At 48.6% G+C, this 19,160-nt stretch overlaps 1 protein-coding gene across 1 annotated transcript in view; it reads left to right on the top strand.

Annotated features, from left to right (window-relative positions):
• Positions 1-6,165: 6,165 nt before the first annotated feature.
• The window catches only part of LOC119946676 (chromodomain Y-like protein), a 174,404-nt gene continuing 161,409 nt past the window's right edge, over positions 6,166-19,160 (top strand). The window contains exon 1 of the mRNA XM_038768092.1: positions 6,166-6,322. Within this exon, the coding sequence (XP_038624020.1) occupies positions 6,299-6,322 (24 nt within the window). The 5' untranslated portion in view covers positions 6,166-6,298. The remainder of the gene's footprint in view (positions 6,323-19,160) is intronic.

Raw genomic sequence — 19,160 nt, 5'->3', positions numbered from 1 at the left:
AGGTGGGGGAGTAACTTTGGGGAGGTCAGACTTGATGGATTTAATTTTGTTAATGAAGTGGGAGGCCAGATCGTTGGGGGTGAGGGAAGGAGGAGGGGGAGGAACCCGGGGCCTGAGTATGTACAGAAGAGCTGACGGGGATGATGGGCATGGGTGTCAATAAGGGAGGAGAAATAGTTTTGACTGGCAGAGGAGAGGGCTGAGATAAGGCAGCAAAGGATAACCTTGAAGTGAACGAGGTTGGCATGGCGTTAAGACTTTTGCCAGCAGCGTTCAGCAGCTCGAGCATAAGAGCGAAGGAGGCGGACAGTGGCAGTGATCCAGCGCTGTGGGTTAGTGGTACGAGAGCGACGAAGGGAAAGGTAAGCGAGCGAGTCTACCTGAGTAGCAAGGGTAGAATTGAGAGCGGTAATCTGATCATCAAGATTGAGTAGAGAGGAAAGGGAGGCAAGGTGGGGTATGAGGCACTCAGAAAGATGGATGGGGTCAAGAGAACAGAGATCTCTGTGAGGGAGTAATATGGATTTACGGGGAAAGGAGTGTGAGTGAGGAGGCAGGTGGGAAGATTATGATCGGAGAGAGGGATTTCAGAGTTGGTGAGGGAGGAGACAGTGCAGCGGTAGGAGATGATGAGGTCGAAGGTGTGACCAAGTTGGTGAGTGGGCAAGGTGGGGTGAAGCAAGAGGTTGGCACCGTCAAGGAGAGATAGAAGGCGGGCAGCAGAGGAGTCACCAGGGATATCCATGTGGATGTTGAAGTCTCCGAGGATCAGAGTGGGCATGGAAAAGGAGAGAAGAAAGGTGAGGAAGGGGTCAAAATCGTTAAAGAAGTTGGAGGTGGGGCTGGGGGGGGCAGTAGATGACTGCTGCAAGAAACTGGAGGGGGTGGTAGAGGCCAAGAATGTGGGCTTCAAAGGAAGGGAAGGGGGAGGAGGGATAGTGTGAAAGTAACATTGGGGGGCGAGGAGGATACCGACACTTCCTCCTTTTCCGGTGAGTCTGGGGGAGTGGGAGAAGAACCCAAGGTCAACCGGCAGACAAGCGGCGGAGCCGGCATGGCTTCCGAGTTCTTTTCTGCCATGGGGTTCTGAGATCTCTCTGATGGTCGTGGGTTCTAATCAAACCTCTGCCACTTATCAACTAGATGACTTTGGGCAAAGTCACTTCACGTCTCTGGGGCTCAGTGACCTCTTCTGTAAAATGGGGATAAAGACTGTGAGCCCCACGTGGGACAACCTGATCACCTCGTTTCTCCCCCAGTGCTTAGAACTGTGCTTGGCACAAAGAAAGCGCCTAACAAATACCATCGTTCAAGCGCTTGGTACAGCACTTTGCACACAGTGAGCACTAAATAATTACGATCGACTGAATGAATGAATATTCCCGGCAGGAAGGGAAGCGGGGGAGGGCAGAGGGCCCAAAAGCACGTGGGGGTCAAGTCGGTCACCTCTGTGATTGTCTCCCGAGTTGCGGCCTCTCCCTCCCTCCGTTCCCCACGAGTCCCCCCGCCCTGTGAGCATGCCCAGTCTGCCTCGGCGCCTTCTGCCACATGGAGTTTCGTGGTCTGGATCGGATCGGTGACCGCAGACTCCGGGTTTTTGTGGCGGCCGAGGGAGCAACGGAGCCGCAGTGGAGGAGAGCAGAGGTTATGCTCCCGAAGGGTTCGGCTGGTGCCGCACAGGGCCAGGAGAAAGTTTTTGCTTCAGCCAAGCGCGGGATCGGCCGTCGCTCATCCGACTGACAGACAAGTGGACTCGCTCCGGCGCCCCTTGGCCAGAAAGATGAGAATAATAAAAAGGAGCCTGTTATTGCAACGGGGGTCGGTGTGACGCTCGGCGGCGGGTGACCGTCATAAGTCTGGTGCAGTGGGAGAGGGGGCTCATTGGCAAAGAGGACTCACGGTGGGAGATGTGTGGCATAATAATAATAATGACGATGGCATTTATTAAGCGCTATGTGCGAAGAACCGTTCTAAGCGCTGGGGGGATACAAAGTGATCAGGTTGTCCGATGTGGGGCTCACAGTCTTCGTCCCTATTTTCCAGATGAGGTCACCGAGGCCCAGAGAAGTGAAATGACTTGCCCAAACTCACAAAGCTGATAAGCGGCGGAGCCGGGATTAGAACCTATTACCTCTGACAACCAAGTCCTTGCTTTCCCTACTGAGCCACGCTGCTTCTCGATGAGCCATTTCTTGGCATGGCTAGCGGCGGTGGAGCAGAGCAGCCCACTGTCTTCCCGAAGCGCCCGCGTCCCTCACCTAGTTACTCTCCCTAAGAGTTTCCCTTTAAATGAACTTTCTTTCTAATGTGCCCACCCCTCCGTCCCGAAACGAATCCACCCTCCCACCCTGCCGATCTCTCTCCCCTTCTCCTCCTCTCTTCTCTGGGGCTTTCGGCCGGCCCCTAAGAAGATAACCCATCCTTCCCAGCAGTATCCTCAGAGGAGCTCTCCTCCCTCCTCTCAAGTGCTACTCCAGCCACCTGTGCTTCCGACCCCATTCCCTCTCATCTCATGAAATCTCTCGCTCCATCCCTTCTCTCCTCCTTAACTTCCATCTTCAACCGCTCACTCTCCACTGGTTCCTTCCCCTCTGCCTTCAAACATGCCCATGTCTCTCACATCCTCAAAAAACCCTCTCTTGACCCCACCTCACCTTCTAGTTATCTCCCCATATCCCTCCTACCATTCCTTTCCAAACTCCTTGAACGAGTCGTCTACACGAGCTGCCTCGAATTCCTCAACACCAACTCTCTCCTTGACCCCCTCCAGTCTGGCTTCCGTCCCCTACATTCCACGGAAACTGCCCTCTCAAAGGTCACCAATGACCTCCTGCTTGCCAAATCCAATAGCTCATACTCTATCCTAATCCTCCTCAACCTCTCAGCTGCCTTCAACACTGTGGACCACACCCTTCTCCTCAACACACTATCCAACCTTGGCTTCACAGACTCTGTCCTCTCCTTGTTCTCCTCTTATCTCTCTGGTCGTTCATTCTCAGTTTCTTTTGCAGGCTCCTCCTCCTTTCTATCCCCTTACTGTGGGGTTCCCCAAGGTTCAGTTCTTGGTCCCCTTCTGTTCTCGATCTACACTCACTCCCTTGGTGACCTCATTTGCTCCCATGGCTTCAACTATCATCTCTACGCTGATGACACCCAAATCTACATCTCTGCCCCTGCTCTCTCCCCCTCCCTCCAGCCTTGCATCTCCTCCTGCCTTCAGGACATCTCCATCTGGATGTCTGCCCGCCACCTAAAACTCAACATGTCCAAGACTGAACTCCTTGTCTTCCCTCCCAAACCCTGCCCTCTCCCTGACTTTCATCATCATCATCATCATCATCATCAATCGTATTTATTGAGCGCTTACTGTGTGCAGAACACTGTACTAAGCGCTTGGGAAGTACAAGTTAGCAACATATAGAGACAGTCCCTACCCAACAGTGGGCTCACAGTCTAAAAGGGGGAGACAGAGAACAAAACCAAACATACTAACAAAATAAAATAAATAGAATAGATATGTACAGGTAAAATAAATAAATAAATAGAATAATAAATATGTACAAACATATATACATATATACTGGTGCTGTGGGGAAGGGAAGGAGGTAAGATGGGGGATGGAGAGGGGGAGAGGAAGGAAGGGGCTCAGTCTGGGAAGGCCTCCTGGAGGAGGTGAGCTCTCAGTAGGGCCTTGAAGGGAGGAAGAGAGCAAGCTTGGCGGATGGGCAGAGGGAGGGCATTCCAGGCCCAGGGGATGATGTGGGCCGGAGGTCAATGGTGGGACAGGCGAGAACGAGGTACGGTGAGGAGATTAGCGGCAGAGGAGCGGAGGGTGCGGGGTGGGCTGTAGAAGGAGAGAAGGGAGGTGAGGTAGGAGGGGGCGAGGTGATGGAGAGCCTTGAAGCCCAGGATGAGGAGTTTCTGCCTGATGCGCAGATTGATTGGTAGCCACTGGAGATTTTTGAGGAGGGGAGTAACATGCCCAGAGCGTTTCTGGACAAAGAAAATCCGGGCAGCAGCATGAAGTATGGATTGAAGTGGGGAGAGACACGAGGATGGGAGATCAGAGAAAAGGCTGATGCAGTAGTCCAGACGGGATAGGATGAGAGCTTGAATGAGCAGGGTAGCGGTATGGATGGAGAGGAAAGGGCAGATCTTGGCAATGTTGTGGAGCTGAGACCGGCAGCTCTTTGTGATGGCTTGGATGTGAGGGGTGAATGAGAGAGCGGAGTCGAGGATCGCACCAAGGTTGTGGGCTTGTGAGACGGGAAGGATGGTAGTGCCGTCAAGAGATGGGAAAGTCAGGGAGAGGGCAGGGTTTGGGAGGGAAGACAAGGAGTTCAGTCTTTTCCATCACTGTTGACAGCACTACCATTCTTCCCGTCTCACAAGCCCACAACCTTGGTATCATCCTCGACTCCGTTCTCTCATTCACCCCTCACATCCAAGCCATCACCAAAACCTGCCGATCTCAGCTCCGAACATTGCCAAGATCCACCCTTTCCTCTCCATCCAAACTGCTACCCTGCTGTTCAAGCCCTCATCCTATCCCGTCTGGACTACTGCATCAGCCTTCTCTCTGATCTCCCATCCTCGTGTCTCTCCCCACTTCAATCCATACTACATGCTGCTGCCCGGATTGTCTTTGTCCAGAAACGCTCTGGGCATGTTACTCCCTTCCTCAAAAATCTCCAGTGGCTACCAATCAATCTGCGCATCAGGCAGAAACTCCTCACCCTCGGCTTCAAAGTTCTCCATCATCTCGCCTGCTCCTACCTCACCTCCCTTCTCTCCTTCTACAGCCCAGCCCACACCCTCCGCTCCTCTGCTGCTAATCTCCTCACCGTGCCTCGTTCTCACCTGTCCCACTGTCGACCCCTGGCCCACATCATCCCCCTATCCTGGAATGCCCTCCCTCTGCCCATCCACCAAGCTAGCTCTCTTCCTCCCTTCAAGGGCCTACTGAGAGCTCACCTCCTCCAGGAGGCCTTCCCAGACTGAGCCCCCTCCTTCCTCTCCCCCTCGCGCCCCCGTCCATCCCCCGTCTTACCTTCTTCCCTTCCCCAAAGCAACGGTATATATGTATATGTTTGTACATATTTATTACTCTATTTATTTATTTATTTATTTATTTATTTATTTATTTATTTTACTTGTACATAGCTATTCTATTTATTTTATTTTGTTAATATGTTTGGTTTTGTTCTGTCTCCCACTTCTTGACTGTGAGCCCACTGTTGGGTAGGGACCGTCTCTATATGTTGCCAACTTGTACTTCCCAAGCGCTTAGTACAGTGCTCTGCACACAGTAAGCGCTCAATAAATACGATTGATTGATTGATTGATAACCTGCTTGGTGGCTGGGACCGGTGGGCACCGTCGCCCTGCCATGCCGTTCCCATGCGAGGATCCGGAACGTGTCTCCAGTACAGACCCCCCCCGACCCCCCACCCCCGCCACGGGGCACCGGTGACCTACGTAATGGCTTGGTGAAGAAGGACACTTTTCCTAGGGCTTCCCCCCACCCCTTCCTCTTTGCTCCGCCCCTTCCGCACTAGGCTTGTTCCCCTTTGGGCTCAGTTTCCGAATTGAACCGGCCGCTCGGTTCGGCCTTCTTCCTCTCACCCCCAACTCCTCCTCCTCTTTTCCTCCTTCCCCCTCCCGTCCCGCCCCGCCTTCTCCCGGAGGCTCGGAAAACCCGGACAAGTGGAGCGCTCCAACCTGGAACTCCGATGTGGCTCCGGTGGTCACACTGCGCATGCTCAGTAGACGGGGCAGGTTTGGGTCGCAAGTAGGAAGCCTTTTGCACTTCATCGGAACGGGGGAGCCGGGGGGCCGGGGGGCCGGGGAGCCGGGGGGCCGGGGGGCCGGGGGGCCAGCCGCCGCCGCCGCCGCCGCAGTCGCTGCAGCGAGCAGCCCCGCCGCCGCCGCCGCCCCCGGGCAGAGGGGGATTGATGAGAGCGAGCCGGGCCAGGGAGTGAACGCCGAGGGCGAGCGAGGAGGGCGAGTTGCGCAGCTGCTCTTGCGCACAGCCCAGCGCCGCCGCCGCGAGCCCTGCACTGGCATTTGAATGCGAGAAGCTCGTCCTGAGCTCCCGGGCAGCGGAGAGGAGGAGGAGGAGGAGGAAGAGGAGGAGGAAGAGGAGGAGGAAGCGGAGGACACGCAGGGACCCAACTGAAACAAAAGTGTCGGCACCGCGGCGGCGGCCTCGGCTTTCCCCTTCTCCCCCTCCCCCAGCCTCCTCCTCCTCCTCCTCTCTGCCGGGGACGCTCCTCCACCCCGCGCCTGGCCGCCCACCATGGCTTCCGAGGAGCTTTATGAGGTACCGTACCGACCCCGACTCCCCACTCCCAGCTCCCGCCCGCACTTACTCGGTCCCCGCTGCCCGCCGCGGCAGCCCTCTCTCCTCGCCCTTCCCCAACGCGCTGGCTCTGCTCCCCGGTCGATGGGGCTCGCCCTCTCCCCGGCTTTCTCTGTGTGTCCGTCCCCTTCCTGTGCTTTCCTCCTCCCCCTCTTCCCTCCCTCCTCCCCCATTCCTCCTCCTCCTCCCGCCCCCCCCCCCCCCGGGCAGCAGTTCGCTGGACGGGCAATGTGTGCGGGAAGACGGGCAAGTGTTAGGATCGGCCTGTGCCTCACTTGGCCTCGAGATGTGCATGGACCGGGAGGGCAGGGCCGCGGGGCAGGGAGGGGCGCGCACACGGAGGGGGAGGAGAAGAGGGAGGTGGAGGGGTGCTGACACCAGTCGATCTTGCCCGGGCTGCCCGAGTGCACCCACCAAACGTGTCCGGCTGCTGGGGGTCGCGGGGGGCTTCCCGGGGGCAAGGGCGCCCCTGGTGTGGAGGGCGGTTTTTCCCCCGAGGCCCGCAGGGTGGGGGCGGGCGGGCCGTGGGGGGCAAAGTTAAGCCGTGCAAGTGTCTCGGCTTGGCCAAATGCTCCGAGCCGGTGAGCGGATCCTGGGCGGAGCCGGGATATTCATTCGGAAGGGAAGGTTGCCGGCCGCGAGTGCCAGGGCCGGGGGTGTGGGGGCGCCAGCACTTCGCCCGGCTCCCTGTGTCTGTCTAGGCATTGGACGGTAGCCCCCCGTTCCAGCCCAATGACCAGACAGACACTGGGAGGTAGCCCCCTCTCCTCCAGCCCTCCGTCCCTTCCCCACCCCGCGCCCCTACTTCCACGCCTCGGTTAACTTTCTTGTTATTTTTAGAAGTAGATTTCCCTGAGAATACGGAACACCGATTCATCTGGAAGCCCTTCGCGTCCATGGGGTGTTTGGATGGTGATTGGCAATCCCCAGTGGTGGTCCGTCGCCGGTAGATGCCAATGAAGGTTTTTTTTTTCCGAGTGACTGGGTGAGGGATCCCAGAGATTGGGGGCCTTTCTGGGGCACCTTGTGAAAGACACGGGTAGCCGACGTTGAGCACGTCATGGGGCACTCATAGGCTTCTATCCAGTGGTGGAAAAAAGTCTGTCTGCTGGGATGCATGTATTATTTCCCCTAATGGAGCTTGGGGGAGAGTCTCATTTAGGAGAACAATGGCCTGTAGAAATGTGTGACTCTTAGATGCCAGGATCATGATTGCGAGATCATCCACCCAATGCAAGGCGTGCTTCATTCTTCCCTTCTGCCAACTTACAACGAAGCCTTTCTCTCAAACCCAGACTGGAGGGATCCATTTATGGCCATTGGAGCAGATCGGCTTTTGTTCTCTTGGTCCCATGTTTGCTTAGCATTGTTACTAACAGTCACAGTTTGTGGCATCGATAAACTTGTGCGTGCACCGCAGGCAAAACTTCGCTACTCTGGGAAAGACCTCACGTAGGGTACTCAGAAGTGGGGTGATGTCGGCGATTCCAAAATGTGCAACCAAGTCACTGATGTGCTAGATTTGACTCATAAGAGATAGACATCGATTCAGATTTGGGGAGGAATTAACCTCAGGTCTCCCATTCCTCCGATAACCACTGCTTTTGGCTGCCAGAAATTGTTTGTGTTGAAATTACAACTGTCAAATGACTGAATAAATTTTGCAGGATAGTTTTACTTGTCGGACAGGAGGGACCAACCTGTAGGAGCCAGGGAACGTTTTGACCTATTCCATTGCGATCGCAGCAGTGTTCATCTTCAGGGCATGTGCTGTAGAAGGGTCTTTCACTGTAGTGGAAGAGTCTCAAGTATTGAATTCTAAGGAACCTAGAAGGTACTCTGTAGCGTCTCGTGACAGTTCTGTAAACAACTAGTATGGAACTGAAAGAGATCCCAAGTGAGATCCCAAGAGATCCCAACCTTCAGGATTCAGCAAGCAGATTGCCTCGAAGCTAGAATGGAAGTTTCATTTTTCAAAGCCCAGGGTAAAGGTCCATTGTTCTTTAACATCTTCCTGGAAGGCATGCCTCCGAATTAATGATTACTGTCCTTGCCTTTGAGGAAAACCCTCAGGGATATGTGGATGCCTTTTAATTTTTAAAATGGAAGTAAGCCATTAAGAGGGAAAGGCTGCATGAGTTAAGAGAAGTACAAGTTAGCAATTTCTTAGGATTGGAGTGGGTTGGTGGGGTAGGAGGGGGAGAGAAAGGTAAAGTGACCAGCCTGTTGTCATTCACCAGGGTAATCAATCAATCAATCAATCAATCAATCATATTTATTGAGCGCTTACTGTGTGCAGAGCACTGTACTAAGCGCTTGGGAAGTACAAGCTGGCAACATATAGAGAGACAGTCCCTACCCAACAGTGGGTTCACAGTCTAGAAGGGGAGACAGAGAACAAAACCAAACATACTAAGAAAATAAAATAAATAGAATAGATATGCACAAAATAAATAAATAAATAAATAAATAAATAAATAAATAAATAAATAAATAAATAGAGTAATAAATATGTACAAACATATGTACATATATACAGGTGCGGTGGGGAGGGGAAGGAGGTAAGTTGGGGAGGATGGAGAGGGGGACGAGGGGGAGAGGAAGGAAGTGGCTCAGTCTGGGAAGGCCTCCTGGAGGAGATGAGTTCTCAGTAGGGCCTTGAAGGGAGGAAGAGAGCTAGCTTGGCGGATGGGCAGAAGGAGGGCATTCCAGGCCCGGGGGAGGACGTGGGCCGGGGGTCCATGGCGGGACAGGAAGGCTGAGTAGGTGCGAATGAGGTTGTCGTTAATGAAACTTGGTGATTACAAGGGCCTTTTTCCCGGGGTGGGGTGTGGGGGAGTCAGTCAGGACAGGACTGGGAAGGGGGTTGAGGGGCACTATAAGGAAGGTCGCTTAAGTGTGTGGGGGTGGAAGCAGGGCAGAAGATTGTTTTCTCTTGGCAATGAGGGCGTATCTACCACTATAAAATCGAGCCCTGTGTCTTAACTATGGAGTAAGGGTATAACTAACGTAAGGTTGAGACATTCTGACAGTGGGTAAGCAAGTTGGCCAGCTGCACCAGTTCTGTCTGTCCTGTATTATTCCATGGAACCATTCTAATGGATTGAAAATGCTTAAGTAAATAAAGGGCATAACTGAAAAAGCACAAGCAGAAAGAAAATTGAAGTTTACTGCTTCCATGAATTGGGCATGTGGTGTTAATTATGGGCCAGTGAAGCCAAACAAGTGACATTCTCAGCCTTTGGAAATTATTGGAAGAGTCATGGAAAGCGGATCCCAGAGGTTTAATTCTGTATGCCTTGTGAATCTGGAGTGGGGGTGTCAAAAGTGGAAGATGTGATGTAGGACTCTATGCGTTTCAGTGGATCTACCTTTGGTATTTGTTGAATGCCTGCTATATGCAGAGTACTGTTCCAACTGATTGGGAGAGTACAGTAGAGTTGGTAGAAACGATCCCTACCCATAAGGAACTTACAGTTTGGAGGGGGAGATAGAGAAAATAAATAATAGAGAGGGGAAATGGCACAAGTGTACTTTAAGTGTTGTGAGCATGGGGTGAGTTTCCTTAAGGGATATGTCCCCGAGTGCATAGGTGTCATAGAGCGGAAGGCAAATAGGATGGGAAATAAATATTTACTTGGGTAAGGTCTCTTCGAGGAAATACACTTTTAATGGGGCTTTGAAGATGGGGAGATAGTTCTGGGCCAAAGGAGGACATGGGCACGGGGTTTGGCGTGAGACAGATGAGATCAAGGCTCAAGAGAAGTAAGTGGACATTTGAGGAGTGATGTGTACAGGCTGGATCAGAGTAGTAGGTTAGTGAGGTAAAGTAGAAGGCAGAGAGCAAATTACCTTAAAATCAGTAGTATGGAGTTTCTGTTCGATACAGAAATAGGTGGTCAACTATTGAAGATTTTGGAGGGGTGAGGAGATATGGACTGAATTATCTTTTTTTCAGTGATCCAGGAAGTAGAGTGAAGTGTGGATTGGAGAGATGGGAGACAGTGGGATCAGTAAGGAGGCTGATACAGTAATCAAGGAGGGATATAAGTGTTTGAATCAGAGTAGTTGATGTTTGGTTGGGGAGAGAAGAATGAATTCTAGAGTTGTAAAGGTAGAACCGTCAGGATTTGGTGACACTGAATATGCACGTTGAAAGAGAGATGAGTCTTGGATAATGCCAAAGTAATGGGCATGTGAGACAGGGAGGATGGTGGATTGTCTACAGTGATGGAAAAGTCTTGGGGAGGAAAGGGTGAGGGTGGAAAGATGAGAAGTTCTCTTGTGGATATAATAAATTGAAGTTGTCGGAAGAACATTGAAGTAGAGATGTCCCAAGAACAGGTGGAAATACTGCAGAGAAAGGAGAGAGGTCAGGGCTGGAGAGGCTGATTTGAGAATTATTTGTGTAGAGATGGTAATTGAAGCTGTAGAAATGATGGAGTTCTCAAAAAAATTGGTCTTGATGTGAATAGGAGACCCAGAACTAAGCCTTGAGGGAATCCCCATAGTTAGAGGACTGGAGGCAGAGGAGGAGCCCACAAAAAGCACTGAGGAAGAGCAACAAGAGAGATTGGAGAAGGACCAGGAAGAGATCAGTGTCAGTGAAGACGAGGTTAAACAGTGTTTCTTTCTAGAAGCAGGTGGTCTGTGGTGTTGAAGGCAACTGAGAGGTTGAAGAGGATTAGGATGGAGTAGAAGTCATTTCATTTACTTAATAGGAGGTTGTTAATAACTTTAAAGTGGGCAGTTTCCTCAGAGTGGAGGAGACAGAAGCCAGGCTGCAGGGTGTTCTGGGAGAGAATCCAAGAGACAAGTGGAGGCATTGAGTGTGGACAACTCTCATTAGCAGTTTGGTGAGCAGTGGTAGGAGGGATATAGGCCAATAACTGGAGGGAACTGTGGGGTCAAGGGAGGGTTTTTTAGAGGATACAAGGAGGATACAAGACCGTGTTTGAAAGCATTGGGAAAGGAGCCATTTGAGAAGGAACAGTTGAAGGTGGCAGTGAGGGTGGGAAGAAGGGACAAGGCAGATGCTTAATAATATGCTGTCAGAGGTGCAGGATTCTATGAGGAGGCATAAGATCTTTTCTTTTCTATTTGTAGAGATGTTTAGTTTTTCTAGTCTCCTCCCCGTGTAGATATTTTTTAATAATACATAATACTTACATTTTTAAAAGGGATCACTTTTAAAACTAGTGTTGTTGTGTACTTACCTACCAGAGAGGGTAGTGCTGGGTCCTGAATGTGCTGGGTCCTTGTTTTTCATAATGATGAAGGTCATTACAAGCTTATGAGTTGTTGATGCTTTGTGTATCCAGCGTATGATTTGGGTGAAGGGTGGTAAAATCTCCTTGGAGAATCTGTTACAGGATTAGTCTGTGTTAATAGTAATGCTTGTAATTAATGAATCCTTGTAAATATTGCTTTGGAGGATAGTTACACTTAGTAGAATAATGCTAAGATCAGAAATCAAATAACCTGCATTTTAATGTTTAGTTAAAAAAATAAGACAGTGGCATTTGGAAGGAAGGACTTCAGTTGAAATCACTTCGGCAGAGTTTATAGCATCAAAATGTTTTTGCTCACTCCAATGTACTGTGGTTGTCCTTTGCGATGGTATGGGGAAGAATGCTTGACAACGGTGTTTTGTGTGTTTAGGGGGACTTTTGCAATCTGATTATTTCAAATAGTCTTAAACCTCTCCTTCCCTATTTCTGTATTCATTTGGCTTATTTTTACCTACAGGTTTTCCTAAGGTCTTAAGCTGATTCATTTCTTGTAGATCCAAACCCTTGAGTTTTGTCAAGGGACACAGACTGTAAGCTTCTAGTGAGCACGGAATGTGACTATCAACTGCTTTATATATCATGCTCCCAAAAGCTTGGACAGTGCACTGCACACAGTAAGAGCTCAGTAAATATGATTGATTGACATCCAAAAGTGTCCTCTCTCATTTTGACACATCTCTGTCATTTTTTATGAGTTTAAGCTAATATGCTAAATGTTATAGTCCACAATTTCTGAACATTTTTCAAGCCCTTTCATTCATGTTAGCCTTCTGCCCTCTCATCCACCCCATATATCCAATCCATCACCAAATCCTGCCTGTCTCACTGTCACAACATCGTACAGATCTGCCCTTTACTTTCCATCCAAACTGCTACCATGTTAATACAATCACTCATCCTATCCCAACTGGATTACTGCATCAGAGAAGCAGCGTGGCTCAGTGGAAATAGCCCGGGCTTTGGAGTCAGAGGTCGTGGGTTTGAATCCTGACTCTGCCACATGTCTGCTGTGTGACCTTGAGCAAGTCACTTCACTTCTCAGAACCTCAATTAGCTCATCTGTAAAATGGGGATTAAGACTGTGAGCCCCACGTGGGACAACCTGATCACCTGGTAATCCCCCAGAGCTTAGAACAGTGCTTTGCACATAGTAAGCGCTTAACAAATGCCATTATTATATTGTTATTATTATTATCAGCCTTCTTGCTGACCTCCTCCTTACTGACCTCCCAACCTCCTGCTTCTCCCCATTTCAGTCCATACTTCACTCTGCTGCCTGATTATCTTTCTACAGAAACATTCAGGGCATGTCATCCCCCATCTCAAGAATCTCCAGTAGTTGCGTATCCACCTCCATATCAAACAAAAACTCCACACTATTGGCTTCAAAGGTTTCCATCACCTTGCCCTTCTTACCTCACCTCTCTTCTCTCCTTTTGCATCTCAGCCCACGCACTCTGCTCCTCTGTTACTAACCTTCTCTGTGTGCCTCGTTCTTGCCTGTGCTGTCATTGACCCCTAGCCTATGTCCTGCCTCTGGCCTGGAACTCCCTCCTCAGATCTGCCAGACAATTATTCTTTCCATCTTCAAAGCCTTAATGAAGGTACATCTCATCTAAGGAAGCTCTCCAGCCTAAACTCCACTTCCTCGTCTCTCACTCCCTTCTGCGTCACCCCGACTTGCTCACTTTGCTCTTCCCTCATCCCCGCACCCCACAGCACTGATTTATATATCTGTAATTTTATTTATTTATGTTGATATCTCTCTCCCCTGCCTCTAGACTGAGGGCTCATTCTGAGTAGGGATTGTTTCCTTTTATTGCTCTGTTGTATTTTCCCAAGCGCATAGTACAGTGCTCTGCACATAGTAAGCGCTCAATAAATATGATTGAATGAGTGAAGGAATGAACATCTCTGCTTACCTTTAAATTCCGTTCTCCTTCAGGACTTTCAGTTTTTTAAAATCAACGACTGGGAAGCCTACTGGAAAAACCATGGGCATAGGAATCAGAGGGTGTGAGTTTTTATACTGGTGCTGCCACATGTCTCGTGTGTGACCTTGGGCAAGTCACTTAACTTCTCTGTGCCTCAGTTACTTCAGCTGCAAAATGGGGATTAAGACTGTGAATACCATGTGGACAAAGATTTTGTCCACCTGATTACTTTGTATGTACCCTAGCACTTAGAACAGTGCTTAACAAATACCACAGTTATTATTATTATCATCAATTCATCTGTTTACTTGAAAATTGATGCGAGATTTTAAAGTCTTTTGGTCACCAAAGAGATCAAAGCTATTTTAGTTCTGCATCCCTTCCTACTCTCCATCTACACCCACTACCTTGGAGAACTCATTCGCTCCCATGGCTTCAGCTACCATCTCTATGTGGATGATTCCCATTTCTACATCTCCAGCCTTGAACTCTCTCCTTTGCAGTCTCATATCTCCTCCTGCTTCCAGATCATCTGTACTGGGATGTCTTGGCAACACAGCATCATATCCAAAATAGAATTTCTTATCTTCCATTTCCTTCCCCTGACTTTCCCGTCACTGTACACATCATCACAAGCCCATTACTTTAGCACTGTCCTTGAGTCAACTTTCCCATTCAACCCATAAATCCTATGTCACCAAATCCTGTCTGTTCTATCTTCACAAAATTGATAAGATGCACCCTTTCCTCTCCACCTAAACTGCTACCACATTAATCCATACTTCATGCTGCTGCCCGGATTGTCTTTGTTGAGAAACGCTCTGGGCATGTTACTCCCCTCCTCAAAAATCTCTGGTGGCTACCTATCAATCTGCACATCAGGCAGAAACTCCTCACCCGGGGTTTCAAGGCTCTCCATCACCTCGCCCCCTCCTACCTCACCTCCCTTCTCTCCTTCTACAGCCCACCCCGCACCCTCCGCTCCTCTGCTGCTAATCTCCTCACCGTACCTCGTTCTCGCCTGTCCCCTCATCGACCCCTGGGCCATGTCATCCCCCGGGCCTGGAATGCCCTCCCTCTGCCCATCCGCCAAGCTAGCTCTCTTCCTCCCTTCAAGGCCCTACTGAGAGCTCACCTCCTCCAGGAGGCCTTCCCAGACTGAGCCCCTTCCTTCCTCTCCCCCTCGCCCACCTCTCCATCCCCCATCTTACCTCCTTCCCTTCCCCACAGCACCTGTATATTTGTATATATGTTTGTACTTATTTATTATTCTATTTATTTGTTTATTTATTTTACCTGTACATATCTATTCTATTTATTTTATTTTGTTAGTATGTTTGGTTTTGTTCTCTGTCTCCCCCTTTTAGACTGTGAGCCCACTGTTGGATAGGGACTGTCTCTATATGTTGCCAACTTGTACTTCCCAAGTGCTTAGTACAGTGCTCAATAAATACGAGCACACAGTAAGTGCTCAATAAATACGATTGATTAATCCAAGCACTTATCCTATCCTGCCATCACCATTTCATCAGCCTCCTCACTAACCCCCTGCTTCTTGTCTCTCCCTGCCTCAGTCCATATTTCTCTCTGCTGTATGGATTATTTTTCTACAAAACCTCTCAATTGATGCTTTCCACTGCTCAAGTGGTTGCCCACCCACCTCCACATCAAACAGAAACTCCTTCCCTCTCTTACCTCAGTGATTTCCTACTACAACCCAGCATGTTCACTTCGCTCCTCTAACACCATTCTACTCGCTGTACCTCGATCTCATCTATCTCACTACCAACTCCTTGCCAGTGTACTGCCCCTGGCCTGGAACTGCTTCCTCCTTCATCATATCCTTCAGAGAGTCACTCTCCTTACCTTCAAAGCCATATTAAAATCACATTGCCAAGAGGTCTTCCGTGACTAAGCTCTCATTTCACCTACTCCTTCTCCCTTCTGTATTACCCTTGCACTTGGATTTGTGCGCTTTATTCACCCAAACCTCAGCCCCCCAGCACTTACAGACAGATCTGTAATTTATTTTAATGTGTGCCTTCCTTCTAGACTGTCATCTCCTTATGGGCAGGAAAAATGTTTACCATCTCTGACATATTGTACTCTCTCAGGCTGTTAGTACAATGCTCTGCATACAGTAAGCACTCAGTAGATACAATTGATTGATTGTGATTGATACTTCACCTGTTCCTTGGGCATATCTTGGGTGGTGCATTAGATTGTCATAGTTTGATGAAGTGTTCTTTGGACAGTTCCTCTGAAGATGCAGTTAACTCCTTGACATTTAAAACATTCCTCCAAAAGGCCTTTCCTGACTAAGCCTTCATTTCCTCTATTTGCCCTCCTGTCTGCATTGCCTTGCAGTGGGCTTTGTACCCCTTAAACTTTTTAATAAGTTGCTTGTAGACAGGAAATGTGTCTGCCAATTCTAGCATTGTTGCCTCCCAACTGCTTAGTACAGTGCTCTGCGCTAAGTGCTCAATAAATACCACGGATGGATTGATAGACTCCTTCATTTTGAAATGAAGTTGCCTTTAATAATTTCTCCAGTTATCTGCTCCGGGGTCTCTTCTGGGGCTTGAAAATCTGACAAAAACTGTGGACAGAGTTTCCTTCCTCCAAGATCCATTTATTGTTCTCAGGCTAGGTGTGGAGGAGATGGGGGAGGGATTTCCTTAATGTGGCACCTAGCCAACATAATAGGGCCTTCAAGCCTTTGCTGAGGATGAGACATCAAACAACATACATGTAAGTTGTATCTCATGGGAGGCTGTGTTGTGAGATGACTTAGCCTGAGGTATGATGTCAAACAATACTAGATGTATCCCCAGGTTGGATGTTTCAGGAGTTGGTGGTAGCCTAGTCTAGATAAGGTATCATATGATAATGGCTGTATTCCCTGGACCGGATGAATGTGGTGTGGCTATTCCTTGGAATAGGTATTATTCCAAACGATTGCCTTCCCTTTGCCACCATTGCTAACATACATGTCCCAGCAGGCACAAATACAAGCATCTCATCAGATCTATCTTAAATTGATATTTGACAAGTAGATTATAATGAAGGATTTCAATGCCAGGGGTTGGCATCGCTGAAAGTTTGGAAATAAACGCTCTGGGCATGTTACCCCCCTTCTCAGAAATCTCCAGTGGTTGCCAGTCAACTTTCATTCATTCATTCAATTGTATTTATTGAGCCCTTATTGTGTGCAGAGCACTGTACTAAACGCTTGGTAAGTACAAGTTGGCAACATATAGAGACTGTTCCTACCCAACAGTGGGCTCACAGTCTAGAATGGGGAGACAGAGAACAAAACAAAGCATTAACAAAATAAAATAAATAGAATAAACATGTACAAATAAAATAAATAAATAGAATAATAAATACGTACAAACATATATACATATATACAGGTGCTGTGGGGAGGGGAAGGAGGTAAGGTGGGGGGATAGGGAGGGGGAGGAGGGGGAGAGGACAGAGGCAGCTCAGTCTGGGAAGGCCTCCTGGAGGAGGTGAACTCGCAGTAGGGCCTTGAAGGGAGGAAGAGAGCTACGCATCAAGCAAAAACTCCTCACTCTCGACTTCAAGGCTGTCCATCACCTCACCCCCTCCTACCTCACCTCCCTTTTCTCCTTCTACAGCCCAGCCTGCATCCTCTGCTGTTTTGCCGCTAACCTCCTCATTGTACCTTGTTCTCACCTGTCCCGCCATTGACCCCCAGCCCACGTCCTCCCCCTGGCCTGGAATGCCCTCCCTCTGCACATCCACCAAGCTAGCTCTCTTCCTCCTTTCAAAGCCCTATTGAGAGCTCATCTCCTCCAGGAGGCCTTCCCAGACTGAGCTCACTTTTTCCTCTCCTCCTCCCCATCCTCCTGCCCTACCTCCTTCCCCTCCTCACAGCACCTGTATATATATATTTGTGCAGATTTATTACTCTATTTATTTTACTTGTACATATTTACTATTCTATTAATTTTGTTAATGATGTACATCTAGCTTTATTTCTATTTGTTCTGATGACTTGACACCCGTCCACATGTTTTGTTTTGTTGTCTGTCTCCCCCTTCTAGACTGTAAGCCTGTTGTTAGATAGGGACCATCTCTATATGTTGCCAACTTGTACTTACCAAGTGCTTAGTACGGTGCTTTGCACACAGTAAGCACTCAATAAATGTGATTGAATGAACAAATGAATGGAAAACCATTGTGCCACAAGGGATCAGAAGGCTGACAAGCAGCGGTCTTTGTACTCCCTTAATAAAAGCCTCAAACATAAACTTGTAAGAACAGACATCCCATTACAGTGGAAAAAGCTCTTAAGGCTTTTACCCAGTACCAATATAGGATTTTAATGCAGGTATTTCTTACTGTGCTTTCTTACTTTGAGCTTAATTTGGTTTTGCAGAACAGGCAAAATTATCTTGACTCATATACCTCACGTGCTTCTCTCTTTCCCTATCCCCTAACCTTTGAAATATTTTGACTGATTGTATAGAGACTGAAACCACATTTCAACATCTAGTTGTTCTCTGTTTGCCATTAACTAATGGAACATCTATAGTAAGTTTCTGCAAGATGAATTTTTTGCAGATGTTATGTGTGAAAATAATTTGAAAATTAGATATGTATAGAAGTACACAAAAAAGTATTCAAAGCCCTTTATTGTCACGCTGGCACTGCTGTTTGTTCTTTTTGCTAGTCTTCTTTTTGTATTGTTTTGGTCAACTTGGGATTCTTGGAAGCACTAAAATGTAGCTCAGGGTACAATCAATGGCATAATGTCTTGGTGTAGCAGTAAGACTTGAATCAGTTGATCAATCAATGATATTTATTTGGTGCTTACTGTATGTAGAACCCTGTTCTAAATGCTTGGGAGAGTACAATATAAGTGAGATTAGCAGACACATTCCCTGTCTGTAATGAGCTTACATTCTATAAGATGAGCATACAGTCTAGAGGAGCTTAAAGGGATCACTACAGTTCTGTAGGGCATCAGTTGCTGAACTGCTTATTTTCCAATTGCCTCCATGCATCCAAAGTACCAAGGCCATGCATTAACTAGCTCCCAGAGATAGAAGACACCCACAGGAAGCTCCAAAGCAATATTACAGCAACAACCTTGGAGGAAGGCCCTCCCTTTAAGATCTATCCCTTTGAATGAATGAAATTTAGACTGAGCCTCTTGTGAGCAGAGAATTTGCCTATGAACTCCATTGTATTGTACTCTCCCAAGTGCTTAGTACAGTGCTCTGTGATCAGTAAGTGTTCAGTAAATACCATTGAGTGAATGAACAATGTTTGCTCCTCCAAGGAATGTTTATCAGGCAGATGTGAAGACTGGGGATGTGTTCATCTGAACAATGAAGACAATTTTTTGGAAAAAAGTTTCAGTGATCGTTTACTTGCAGCAAAGGAAATGATGCATTGGTAACACTTTTCACTTTTCAGCTCTTTCTGAACAGAAAGGAGGCCTGTGACATCAAGGTAAGAGAACATAGGGGGTCAGTGGTAGGCTGCCATGGCCAGTGAGGCCCAGGGCTAGCCTAGATGTAACCAAGGGTTTTTACTTCT

The sequence above is a fragment of the Tachyglossus aculeatus genome, chromosome Y2 (assembly GCF_015852505.1).
Source record: "Tachyglossus aculeatus isolate mTacAcu1 chromosome Y2, mTacAcu1.pri, whole genome shotgun sequence".
Taxonomy (NCBI): domain Eukaryota; kingdom Metazoa; phylum Chordata; class Mammalia; order Monotremata; family Tachyglossidae; genus Tachyglossus; species Tachyglossus aculeatus.
The sequence above is the reverse complement of the archived record's forward strand: the minus strand, read 5'-3'. Positions and strand labels throughout refer to the sequence as shown.